The sequence below is a fragment of the Moschus berezovskii genome, chromosome 27, assembly GCF_049115385.1.
Source record: "Moschus berezovskii isolate FMDL1 chromosome 27, NW_MosBer_1.0, whole genome shotgun sequence".
NCBI classification, from domain to species: domain Eukaryota; kingdom Metazoa; phylum Chordata; class Mammalia; order Artiodactyla; family Moschidae; genus Moschus; species Moschus berezovskii.
Window position 1 is genome coordinate 1144941 of NC_142486.1, and position 12174 is coordinate 1157114.

Sequence of the window (12174 nt, forward strand, 5' to 3'; positions counted from 1 at the left end):
GCTCTCTCTATGGAGGCAGGGGTGGTGGACAGAGGATGCCCGGGGTTGGGGGGGCTTCCCGGCCCTTCCTGCCTCCACTGGGGCTGCCCTCTCCATGCTCCCGCCCCCATGAACGCAGCAGGCTGCTGGCCTGTGTCCAGCGGATGGGACGCCTGTGCCAGGGCAGGGTAGTACTGTGAGCCAGGGTGGTGAGGGGCCTGCTCCCCCCACGAGGTTGGAGTGGGGTGGGGGCACCGCAAACATGTTTGCTCATCCTAGTCGCTTTCCCAGGATGCAGTGGGCAGCTGGGGGCACATGCTCACCCCCGGGGGCAGCGGGGCCTGTAGGTGCCGAACACTCGTGGGCGCCTGCACAACAGCCCTCCAGGACACTCACGGGGCCATGGGGGCCTCAGCCTGAGTCTCTGACCGCTGACAACAGGCGCCCTGGGGCGGACCCTGCTGTGCCTGTCGGCAGGGCCCAACAGGCGGGGTGTGCTGGACAGGCCGTGAGGGAGCAGGGCGTCCGGTCAGTGGGGACCAGGCCCCCCCACCTGTAGGTAAGCACCTGAGGCCCCACAGGGCAGAACAGAGCCTGGCAGGCGGGACAGGAGCGGCCGCCCTCTGGCCGCTCTACTGGTCTCTGCCGGGAAAGCTCTGGATGCCAGAGGACCAGCTGACAGTGGCTGGGGGCAAGTGGGGGAGGGGCAGCTCAGGACCCCCAGCACTGGCACTGCACAGCCTGGAGACTCCAGGGACCCGGCCCACTGCACTGCCTACCATGGACTTCTCAGGGGTGGGGCCGTGGGCCCCCCGGAGGCGCGCTGAGCGGGCTCGAGGGGACAGAGGCAGGCGGGGCTCCCGGCACACCCACGTGCCCTGCCAGTGCACTCACGGAGCCACGAGGTGCCCTGCCCGCAGGCGCTGGCGACAGGCACACGTCCGAGGCTCTGGCCCGCGGTCCAGCACGTCCCCCCACCTGACGGCAACGCCTCGGGAGTCACCTCCATCCCGTAGACACTGACCCATCACCAGCTCAAGGCCACAGCCAACGCTGAGGGGTCGAGGGGCTGTGGGGAGGAGTAGACGCCCCCAGGATGACCCCCATGGAGTGCAAGTGGGCCCCAGGCACAGGCCCTGCTGCCCGACTCCACTCCCTGCTTCTGACCCTCGGGGACCTGCCACCAACTCTGGGCCCGAGGCCAGGCTGAGAACGAGACCAGCTCCCCGGGTGGACTTGCCTCAGGGCTGGGCTGGGAGGACAGAGGGGTGAGGGCAGCCCCTGCTTCCTGCAGAGGCCGCGCCTGAGCTGGGCCGGCTCAGCTGACCTGGATGCACCGAGCGGGGGGAAGGCGCTCTGGGTGCAGAAGCAGGGAGGCGGCCGGCAAACCCCAGCCCCTGGACCACCCAGCTGCAAGCCAGCCTCGGCGCCGCCCGCGGGCTGAGGCTGCGCTTACAGGCTCACGCGGCCGAAGACGTTTAAGCCTGTTTACAGCAGCGTGATCTGTAATTGCTGAAACCTGGGAACAACCACGTCCTTCAGTGAGTGATGGACAAATCAACTGTGGGTTGTCCAGACGGGGAAGATGGCTCAGAGCGAAAGAGGAACCAGCCGTCAAGTCAGGAGAAGAACTGGGGCCTCAGTCGGGTCATGAATAAGGAGGCCAACCTGTGAGTCTACTGCCTCCGGGAAGGCAAGACCACGGAGCCGGTGATGACCGGGGCGCCAGGTGGGGGTGAGCGCAGGACTGCTCAGGGCGCGACGGCTCGCATTTGTCAAAACCCACAGACCCCGACGACACACGGGCGAACCATGGACTCCAGGGTTACAACAACGCGGGAGCCCGGGCTCAGCACCCCTAACAGAACCACCCCGTGTGCATGCCCAGGGGCCCCGCTCCGCCCCCACGCCCCCTCCACAAGGCGGGCGCGCGCGCGCACACTCCGCGGCCCTGGCGTGAGCGGGCGAGAAGCAGGCACCTCCCCCCGGATCCCTGGGCCCCGTTCCCTGGGGTCTCAGACAGCAGGGCCGCCGTGACCCTGGGTGACAGGGCCTGCTGGAAGGCTCAAGCTGTGGGGGCCTCCAGACACCACACCCCAAAGTCTGCACTGCTTATGGGTCTGGGCAGTGGACGGAGGCAGTGCCCATTCCAGAACACGGTGGTCAGCGGGGCCTGGATGGGGGCTCAGAGCCGCAGGCAAGCACCGCAGGGCCCAGGGGCACTGACACCCACAGGCAGGAGAAGCGGCTGCCTGCACACGGGGCGTCCGGAACTCCCACCCTCCTCACAGCTCAACAGGGACCCTGGCCGCCAGCTCCCGGGACAGACCTGGACACGCCTGAGGGCTCCGGGCCCACTCCTGGGGGCGGGGGGGCCGGGGCCAGGCCCTGCGGGGAGACGGCGGGGCTGAGCTCTGGCAGGTGGCTCCCCGCCCCCTGGGGCTGCCCAGGCCCACCAGCCCCTCTGTACCCATGAGCCCCCCACCTGCAATGGTGCCGCTGTTTCTCACTCTGCCTTCAGCACCCCTGCTGCCTGAGAAACCACCTTTGGAAAAACAAAGTCAACCACGGAGGCTGCTGTTGTCTGTGGTCATTCCTTAGCTGGACCCGCGGCCCCGGGAGCCTGTGTCCGTCCCAGGCGGCAGAGCTGGCCTCCGCTCCTGCCAGTTCCCCTGAGACCCTTCTGTGGAGCTCGGCTGGCCGGGAATCATTCTGACCCCTGGGGCCAGGCAAGACGTGCCCTGAGTCCCAGTCCAGTGAAACGGGCGCTCCGCCTGGAGAGCAGGGCCCCACCAGCCACCTTCTCTCTGGGTCCCTCCCTCGGCCCACAGTCTGCACGTGCTCTGAGCCGGCAGGCAGGGGGCCATGCTGGACATGGGGCTCCAGCCCCGACTCAGCGCCCTGGGGTCCAGCAAGAAGGCAGAGGTGCACTGAGCTGCTTAGACTTCCCACCGGGCGGAGCCAAAGCCACCCTGCTGGCCCCCGAAAGCCCTCCCCGGGGCCCCCGGCTGTGGGAGCCGCTCGGGTTCGGGGCTCTCTCCCTGGCCGCGCCCACCACCGTCCAGCTGCACCGGCTGCGGTGCTGAGGGCCCCTCCCTGCCTTTCACCCTGTCCCTCAGCCCCAGAGGGCACTGTGCCGCGGAGCCCTGCCCCCCGCGGAGGGGGCGGCGGACGCGAGGGAGAGGGCAGGGAGGGGCCCGGGGGCGCCGCATCCCACCTTGAAGATGAGGCAGTCGGCCTTCTGCTCAGCGTACATGGAGGTCAGCCGGTATTGGTTCTCCGTGGTGATGTCCACCTGGTAGCCCGTCAGCGTGTAGCACGCTTTCCGGAACTCCTGGATCTTGGTCTGGAAGACCTCCTTCAGCCGCTGGTTCTTCAGCTCCGCGCTCTCCACTTGCTTCTTCAGCTCTGCAGGAAGGGAGAGGCGGTCAGCTCCCCAGGGTCTCAGGGAGGCAGGGGTGAGAAGGGCGCGCCACGTCCAGGGGTCAGGCGGCCACACGCGGCTCCCGATGAGAAGCCGGGCAGCAGGCGGGCTCAACCCTCCTCTGGGCCCAGACAGGGACCCCCACCCCGCACTCCAGCCCCGGGGCTGTCCCGTCAGCCCGGGGAGTGGCAAACACTTCCCAGGCTGCCGCTGAGAAGCACGGGGATGGGAGCCGTGGGAGCAGAGGTCATCTGGAGGTTTGGGATCACGCTGCCTGTGGCTCCCTGGCCAGCCTCCTGGAAACCAGACGCTGGGAGAAGACAGGCTCCCTGCGTGTGGGGTTGGGCAAGGCACCCTGGGCCCTGTTCTAATTGGAGAGGTCAGGGCAGGGCCCTCGGGCCCACCTGCAGTCCCCCAGGTGCAAGGCTGCTCGGGGAGAAAGCAGCTGTGGGAAGCCACCAGCGCACACGGCGATTACATGAGTCCTCCCCTCGAGATGCCGTCCCAGCAAGTAACCCTCGGCTCAGCCCCCGTCATCAGCGAGCCGGCTCTACTCGGTGCAAGCGAGTCGCCCGTGAGGCCAGACGCTGCCCGGGGGTGCAGGACCCCCAGGCCTCCAGTCTCAGCCTAGTGTGCGGCCGGCCCTCCCAGAGAACCACCCCCTCACAGTGATGGGGACACGAGCGGCCCCTGCCCCAGGCTGACCCTCAGGACCCAGGGCGTCTGGTGCAGGTGTGGGCGCCCTGGCAGGGCCGCTTTAAGGTGAACGGATGTCATCAGGGTCTCTTCCAGAGGCGATGGGGCAGGCGGGCAGGGAGCCTGCATTCCAGGGAGAGAGACCCTCCCCTTCTCCCCACATGCTGGTTCCAAGGATGCAGCCGTGTTGAGGATTAGGGTGGACTGAGCGCGGCTGGGGGGAGGGTGGCAGCCACCAGTCAGGCCCCAACGTGCTCAGCAGCCACCGCGGCTGCGAGGTGTGTGCAGGGCCCCCCCGCTTCACAAGCGCGGACTCGAGCAACCGACCACTGACCGCAGATCCGCATCAGAGGCGGGGCCCTCTGACCCCGGACCCTCACAGATTCCGCAGCACGCCAGGGTTCTAGCACACTTCCCAGGTCTCATCCGTGCAGCCTGCAGCGCTGGGGCAGCCCGGCAGCGGCCGCCCCCGGCCCCAAACCAGGAACCCTGACGCCAGGCCTCTTCATGGCCCCCGCGCTCCTGGACGGTCTCCTGCCCCGAAGGCCTGAGTGCCGCCCTCACTCCAGAGCTGAGCCTGGGCACGGGGCCCTTGACTGACCGAGTAATCGGACTCCGAAGTTAGAAAGGTGGCCGGCCACTCTGAAGCCAGGTTCTCCCCTTGTCCCGCAGCCGAGCCACGAAGGACGGGCCGTTAACAGGGGGGAAACCTGCTCTGGAGGAAGCGCTCACGGCCGAGCTCGTGGGGGCGTCTCACCTGGGACACAGGCCGCACCGCCCATGAGCTCTTGGATGCTGGATGCACGCAGCACAGTCATGAGAGGGGACGCCCGCTGTGTGCAGATGCGGCCTGTTCCCCTGCCGACAGACCCCAGAAGCAGGCGGGTGACCCGAGCCACCTGCTGCCCAGAGACCTGCTGGGGACCTGCAAGGCGAGGCCGGGACGTAGGGCTCGGGGGCAGCATCCTACAGGCCGAGGGCACCTGGCCCGGGTGGCCTGGTCTACGGGGGCAGGCCAGGGGCGGCAGAGCCTGCCAAGCGGGTGAGTCCAGGGAGGACCCCGGGGGCGGCCCCTTTGATTCGGGGCAGAGTCAGTGTCTTGACCTGCCCCCACAATCCATGTAGCTCAATCGCTTACATAAAGGTGAATGAATAATTCACCGAATGGCTTGGATTCAATAAATAAAAGATAGGCCTTCCTCTGTGGAAACAGCATCGCTCTGGCCCAGCCTCTCCCAGAGTGAGCAGAGGCCTCCCCTGGCGGGACCAGGGACCCAGAGCCCACGGCATAGTCACAGCCGTCCCACCAGGGCCCAGGCCGGCCTCGGGCCTGACCTGCTGGCGATTGCCACTCTTGGCCGACAGCAGCCAGCGGCCAACGGCTGCCCGGCTCGCTGAGCTCCCACCCCAGCCCTCACTCCCAGGTTGAGCTCTTGCCTACCCCCACACCAGCCCTCACCCCCAGGAGCTCCCCCAGGCCGCTCCGCTGTGCGAGGGATGAAAGCTTCACCCCTGGGCCCTGCCCAGGGCCGCTGGCCTCCCCATCAGCCCGGGCAGCAGGTGCAGCTGGGAGGGCCCTGAGCCACGGTGAGAGACCCGCCCGGCCATCCTGCCCCTCCTGCCCTGCAGCCTGTGGGCAGTCTCCTCTGAGCAGTCTTCCTCCCCACCCCACCAGAAGGCCTGAGCTGTGCCCATGGGTGGCCTGCGCCCAGTGTAGGCAGCCGGGGTCTGAGGGTCCCGGTGAGGGCGTCACCCCGCTCCTCCTGCCCCAGGGGACCCACCTCCCCAGGAGGAGACAGAGTCCAGCCTCAGGCCACAGGCCCGTTTCAGATGCTCCCTTCCTGAGACACCCACAAAATGCTCCCAGGACACACACCTGTGGTGGAGATGGTCTCCCCCCAGCCCCACTGACCAGCACAGCCGGAGAGGGCCTCCCCAGCTCTCTGTGCCTTGCAGGGGGAGTGAGAGGGTCTCTCTCTGTGCCTGGTGGGGGGGGAGTGAGGGGGCCTGGCAGCTGAGCTCCCTGCTGAGCCCCAAACCCCAGCAGCTGGGCAGCAGCCCTTCCGGGTTGCCACATCAGCGTCCGGCAGAGAAGCCCCCGGCCAGCCTCCTCCCCCACCCCCCCAGAGGAAGCATCCACAGAAGCACACCCAGGGTCACTGGACATGCAGGAGCTTCCAAATTAGACGAGAATGAGACAACCTGGATGGACAGATTCTGGCAACGTCCAGCCGTGTCAAAGAGGCCACCCCACGGCGGGGGTCAGGCTCCCATGGGCATCAGGGAGAGGCTCAGACAGCAGAGGACGCCTCCCAGAAACACACAGAACAGACAGAAAAGAGCAAAGGCAGGATGAAACCAGAGACCCTGGGAGCCCCAATGCCGAGCTGGCGGGAATGTTACACAAAGAGATTTCAGAAGGCGGGCAGGAGAAATGTCAAGGAAACCACACAGAAGCCTCCGGAAGCAGAGGCCGCATCTCCCAGGCTGGTGGGCTCAGAACACGCCACCTCCTGCAGGGAGCAGGAGCTGGATGCACATGAACTCCGAGTCCCAGGGCCACTGGCAGAACTGACCACTGACCCAACGAAGGGGGCCGCAAAGCTGTGTGGAAACCGGCTCCTGACTGGGGCTTGAGGGCAGACAGCAGTCTCCAAGAAGCCCCACCCTACCGTCCAAAGCCCCTGGACACGCCGCGGGGTGGGAACAGCAGGGGAAGGGGAGTGTGGATGGCGGGGCAGGGGCTGACAGCAGGGGAACGCCACCCGGGGAGGCCAGTCCGCTGTGACGGGCTGTGGTCTAAGTGCCAGGAAGTGTGCAGGGCCCGGGACTGGGGGAGTGCGGAGGCCAGAGAAACGAGAGGAGCCCTGGAGGGGGTGAGACTCGTATGTCCCCACAGGACACCGTGTGTTTCTGGCTGTGAGAAACGCGGCCAGTCACAGGACGGCCCACGCCCTTCCCAGGATGCTGCCCACAGCCACAGTCACGGGATGACCCATGCCCTTCTCAGAGGGCCACTCACGCCCTTCCCAGGACGCTGCCCACGGCCATTATGGCAGCACGAGGTGACCACAGGTGCTCCAAAAGGGCTTCTGTCCCCGAGACGATGGTGATGAAAGCCCAGGGCGGCTGGGGGCCCCAGATGGGAGGGGGCGCTGATGGCACCAAGAGTGGCTGGTGCTGAGACCAGACCCCAGTGGCCTCCCCATGCCCTTTCATGAAGTGACCCTCGGGCAGGTGGCTGCCACAGCGGGGGGGCCCCGAGCTGGCCATGGACCAGGCCCCTGAGGGCTGCCTGTCCAGGCTGGGCTCCTGCAGCGATGCTGTTTAGGAGTTGGAAGTAGCTTCTGAAATTGTCCTTTGGGGACTCAGGACAGAGTCATTTTTCTTTCTGAAAAGTGAATAAAAAACACTTAGGTAATGACTGAGCGACTGAACTGAACTGAACAGGTAATGCGGAGATCTTCAGGCTTTACAAAAAAATCAAAAGGCTGCATCTTCACTGTTAGAGCATCTCTCTGTATAAAAGGGTCCACTCCCAGGACACCTGACAGATGGCGAGAGGAAGGCCTTCGGGACTGCCCGGCAGTGGAGGCACCGTCTGCTTTTCCACAAGCTGGGACCACCAGCTCCCACGTTCACACAGAGCCCGTCCCCCCGGCAGTGGGGGCAGGACGCGCGCGGGCTGGGGGCACCGTCTGCTTTTCCACGAGCTGGGACCACCAGCTCCCACGTTCACACAGAGCCCGTCCCGCCGGCAGTGGGGGCAGGACGCGCGCGGGCTGGGGGCACCGTCTGCTTTTCCACGAGCTGGGACCACCAGCTCCCACGTTCACACAGAGCCCGTCCCCCCGGGCACAGCAGGGGCAGCCATGGCTGGAGTGATGGCCGCCCAGCTCCACACCGCTCACCAGGAGCAGCTTCCGTGGCCTCAGCGCGTCCACAGGAGGTGGGGAGCGTGGCCAGCACCATGACAGGGAGGCCAAGGCTGGGGACAGGGGCAGACTGGTTCTCTTGACTGCCCTGGCAGGCGGCTCGGACGCAGGCTGGTCCACCCGGGAAGCAGGGCTCCCTGCGGCCTCTGGACGCTCAGCCTTGGGCCCCGGCAGGCCACGAGCACCGCTGGTTCTGCTCAGGCCCCACGCAGGGCCACTGCCAGAGCTGAATTATTCTTGTCTGAGAGTACCTAAACTAGTTCAGTTTTACATTTTAAAATATTTAATAATTAGGCATCAAATATTGATGCAAATTTATTAGCCACCATGGGAGCTGGCGCTGCAGGGCAGGGACTGGTTGGGTGCCCCGGCCCCACGGGCCACCTGGAGCGGGGAGATGGTGGGGCGTCTACGGGTGCCGAGCTCCACAAGTGGGGCTCCTTCACAGCAGAGCGAGACTGCCCCACCGACACAGCAGAGCCTCCTGCTGGGGAAGGAGAGGAGGGGAGACTGCAGAGAAGCCCGCGTGGTCTGCAGGCACTGAGCGGCTCACGGCCAGCCTGGCAGCTCCGCGGTTCCACGCTCCCCTCCCAACACAGCACCCAGGCCGGACCCCTTTCCAGGAAGGGCATGCTGGGCACACCACCCCTGCTGCTGGCTTCAGCGACAGGACTCTGAGACCTGCACGCGCTGGCTGGGGAGTCTACTGCTGCCAGAGGGCCCAGAACATTCTCTCCGCCATGAGCCCGGGCCCCCTATGGGGCCGGAAATTGCACGTTTCACGCGAGAGAGGAGACGCGGCCCTAGAATTACATGCAGATGAGCAGCACGCGTGCCCGCCACCAGGCTGCCAGGCAGACGCCCACCCTGGTGAGCGCAGTGCCGGCTTTCAAACGGGCCTTGCTGTGTGGTTAACTGCTCACTCGGCAAGCAGCTTGTCACCTTGCACAGAAATGATCTGAAAAGACACCAGCAATTACAGCCCACCAGATTACGGGGTGGGAGAGTCCCGGGGTGACAGGCGGGCACGGATGCAACACCATGATCCTGGGTAGCCAGCCTCCTCCACTGCCGAGACGCGGCAGCGGGGGCCCAGGGGGCGGCCTGTCCCCTGGCCCGAGCCATACCAAGCACCGACCCACCAGCTCCTTCGGGAATAGACGGCCAGCTGAGCCTGGATGGAAGGCCACAGCCTGCCCTCCCTGGACTCACATAGCCCTGGGCAGGGTAGATGTGGGGTCAGGCCCAGAGAAGGTCAGTGCTCTGCTCAGTGTCACCCAGACAGCCAGCAGGGGAGCCGGGTGGCCACCAGGCAGAGCCAGCCCTGCGGTGAGGCCTGCCCTGCCTCCGGACCGCCTCGGCACAAGGCTGGCCCCCTGCCCAGGCCCCAGCACGGCCTCTGGGGGCCCCACGTTTGGTGGGTTTCCCCTCGTGGAGCTCACCGCCCTCTGATGACTAATTCACCTGCCTGGTTGCCAACCACCCACGTCTCCCACCTAAAGCCCCCACGGGGGGACCTGGGTGCACGGCTCGCAACTGCCGCTCGTCCAGCCAGCCGAGCCTCCCTCTGCACGTGCTGGCTGGTCTCATGCTTTGGAACTACCCCACGAAGCATCACCACACGCGCCCCCACCTCACGGACAGGGAAATGGGCTCCGGCAGTCAGAAGCAAAGCGCCTGGAGATATGCTCGTGTGCTGACACGCGCACACGTGCATGCTCCTCCACACACATTCACACACACACCAGGGCCAGAGACCACCCGGAAGACAAGCGCCTCCAACCCCCGAGATGGATCGTGAGACCACCGCTGGCTGACATGGGTCTCCAGTGGCTTCCACACGCCCTGCAGGCTGTCCACCAGAGGAGGCGGCTCCAGGGAGCAGAAGATGCCGGGGCCCTGGCCTGCTGGCTCGGGTCAGGAGGAGCCTGGGGCAGTGGCTGTGAGCTGCTGGCTAGCGGGCACTGTCCCGAGTGGGGGGTGGGTCCAGGAGGGTCTGGCTCTGTCCACCCCGCGCTGTGTGTATTATTAATTCCTGGTGGTCGGCTCGCAGAACATGAACTCTCTGGAAGGTGAGCTCCCTCTCAGAGACGGAAGGCTTCCAGAGCTCATCTTTTATTGACTGAGCTGTTCGTGAGTCAATCTGTCTGCTTTGGGCGAGAAGAGAGTTTAAATTGTCTCTCTCTTCCTCCTTTGGAGGTAAGGCGGTTTATTAAAGCTGCAACGTCTGCAGCAAGGCCTTGTGGCCAAACTGCAGGGACCCCCTCAGATAGCACGGGAGCAGAAAGAGAGCCTCGGAACCAGCTGGCCGCCGGCTCAAGAAGCAGTGGACAGGTGGGGGCAGCCTGCGGGGTCTGCGGGGCCAGGACACAGGCTTCCCAGCGGAGCCAGGCCTGGGCAAGCACAGGGAAGATGGGCTCCAGCCTGGAGGTGACCACATGGAGAGTGTCCTGGCTCCGCCTGTGAGGAGCAGAGAGCCCGATGTACACGCCCACCGGCGGAGGGGAAGGAGACAGCCGGGTGGTCCTGCAGCCCCTCGGCCTAGACGGCCCTGGTGTCCTGGTAAACAGGGCCCCCATCAGAGGTCACAACCGCCCAGCGCAGCAGGCAGTGCCGGCTCAGGGACAGCTTCTGCCAGGGGAGGAAGCGGAGGCTCAGAGGGGCCAAGGGACTTGCCCGAGGACACACAGCAGTTGGTGGCTGTCAGGACCAGAATCTAGGCTGCATGAACTCTGCTCCTGGCCCAGGGAGTGGGGCTTGGGCTGACCACCAACGATGTGGCAGCACATGCCCCGCCCCCACTGCAGAGTCCAGACATGACATACGTGGCTCCCCCTCCCCCGCAGAGTCCAGACATGACAGCACATGGCTTCCCCCTGCCCCACGGGGTCCAGATGTGATGCATGTGGTTCCCCTCCCCCACAGGGTCCAGACATGATGACATCTGCCCCCCCCACCGCAGAGTCCAGACATGACGCACATGGCTCCCCCTCCTCCACAGGGTCCAAAAGATGCCACTGATGCCCCCCGGCCACGGGCAAGCCTTCTCCCCCAACCTCCGCCCAGCCCCCACCCCTTTGAGGGCCCCTGACCATGAACAGCCACAGAGCCAGCACCACATGCTCCACCCAACAAGGGCGGCGAGGGAGGTCCTCTGGGGCCCACAAGGCAGTGGAGCATTTGGAGAGCCCGCCATGGGCCTTCCAGCAGCGGCAGGAGAGCACCCTCCCCAGAGCCCCCAGAGGAACGTGGCCCTGGTGGCTGCAGCTCAGCGAGGCCCCAGAGCCCAGCTGTGAGGCCGCAGGGCGCTGAGCGGGAGGACGGGCGCTTGGGCAACGTGCGCAAAGAACGGGAACTGCGCTGCCGCCCCAGGAGGTCCTCTGGCCGTTTCTTAGACGTAAACATACCGCAGAGCCTGGCAACCCCGTTCCCACTGAGGGGAATGCAAACCTTTGTCCACACGCAGGCTCGGACCCAGATGTTAACAGTAGCCAGGGCATGCGAACAGTCCGTGGGCACCAGCTGACGGGGGGCCCGCCACGGAGCATGTGCAGAGGGGGTCACCCGAGACACAGGGATGAGATGCCAACCCTTCTGTCACACAGACGCCCACGGGCCGGGACCCCCTTCCTGCGAGGCATCCAGAGGGCACCCACCGACAGAGCCAGAGGCCGATGGGGCTGCAGGGGGCGCGGTCTCATTGCAAACGGGAGTGAGACCCTTTGGGGGCCCCAAACGTCCCGGAGCCTGATTGTCGGGACTGCTGCACAACACCCGGCGTTTACTGGACACCCCTGCTCACGTAGAACAGCGGACGACTGGGCATCCAGGTTGCTGCTCTTTCTAAAGACTCTCAGAAGAGCTTTAGGTTCATAGCCAAACTGACTGGAGGTGACAAAGACTGCCTCAAAACCATGCCACGCCGCTCCCCCTGCCCGGCGCCAACAGTCCCAGTGGAGGAGGCCCTTGTTCACGAGCCCGCCCAGAAGCCACGGGCCCCACGGCCACGCCGCTCACTTGAGGGCCGTGCCGCCTGAGGGCCTGCCCGAATGTGTAAGGGCGAACGTTCGGCCTCCCAGGGGCACCGAGGACAGCCTCCTCGCCCTGAATGCTCCCTGGGCGCCACCTCGCCCCCCGGCG

At 66.0% G+C, this 12174-nt stretch overlaps 1 protein-coding gene across 4 annotated transcripts in view; it reads right to left on the bottom strand.

Moving 5' to 3' along the window:
* Positions 1-12174, bottom strand: part of MAD1L1 (mitotic arrest deficient 1 like 1) — a 233454-nt gene that overhangs the window by 22876 nt on the left and 198404 nt on the right. For all 4 annotated transcript variants that reach the window (XM_088833067.1, XM_055410437.2, XM_055410436.2 and 1 more), the window contains one exon: positions 3197-3387. In XM_088833067.1, coding sequence (XP_088689193.1) covers positions 3197-3387 — 191 coding nt within the window. The remainder of the gene's footprint in view (positions 1-3196; positions 3388-12174) is intronic.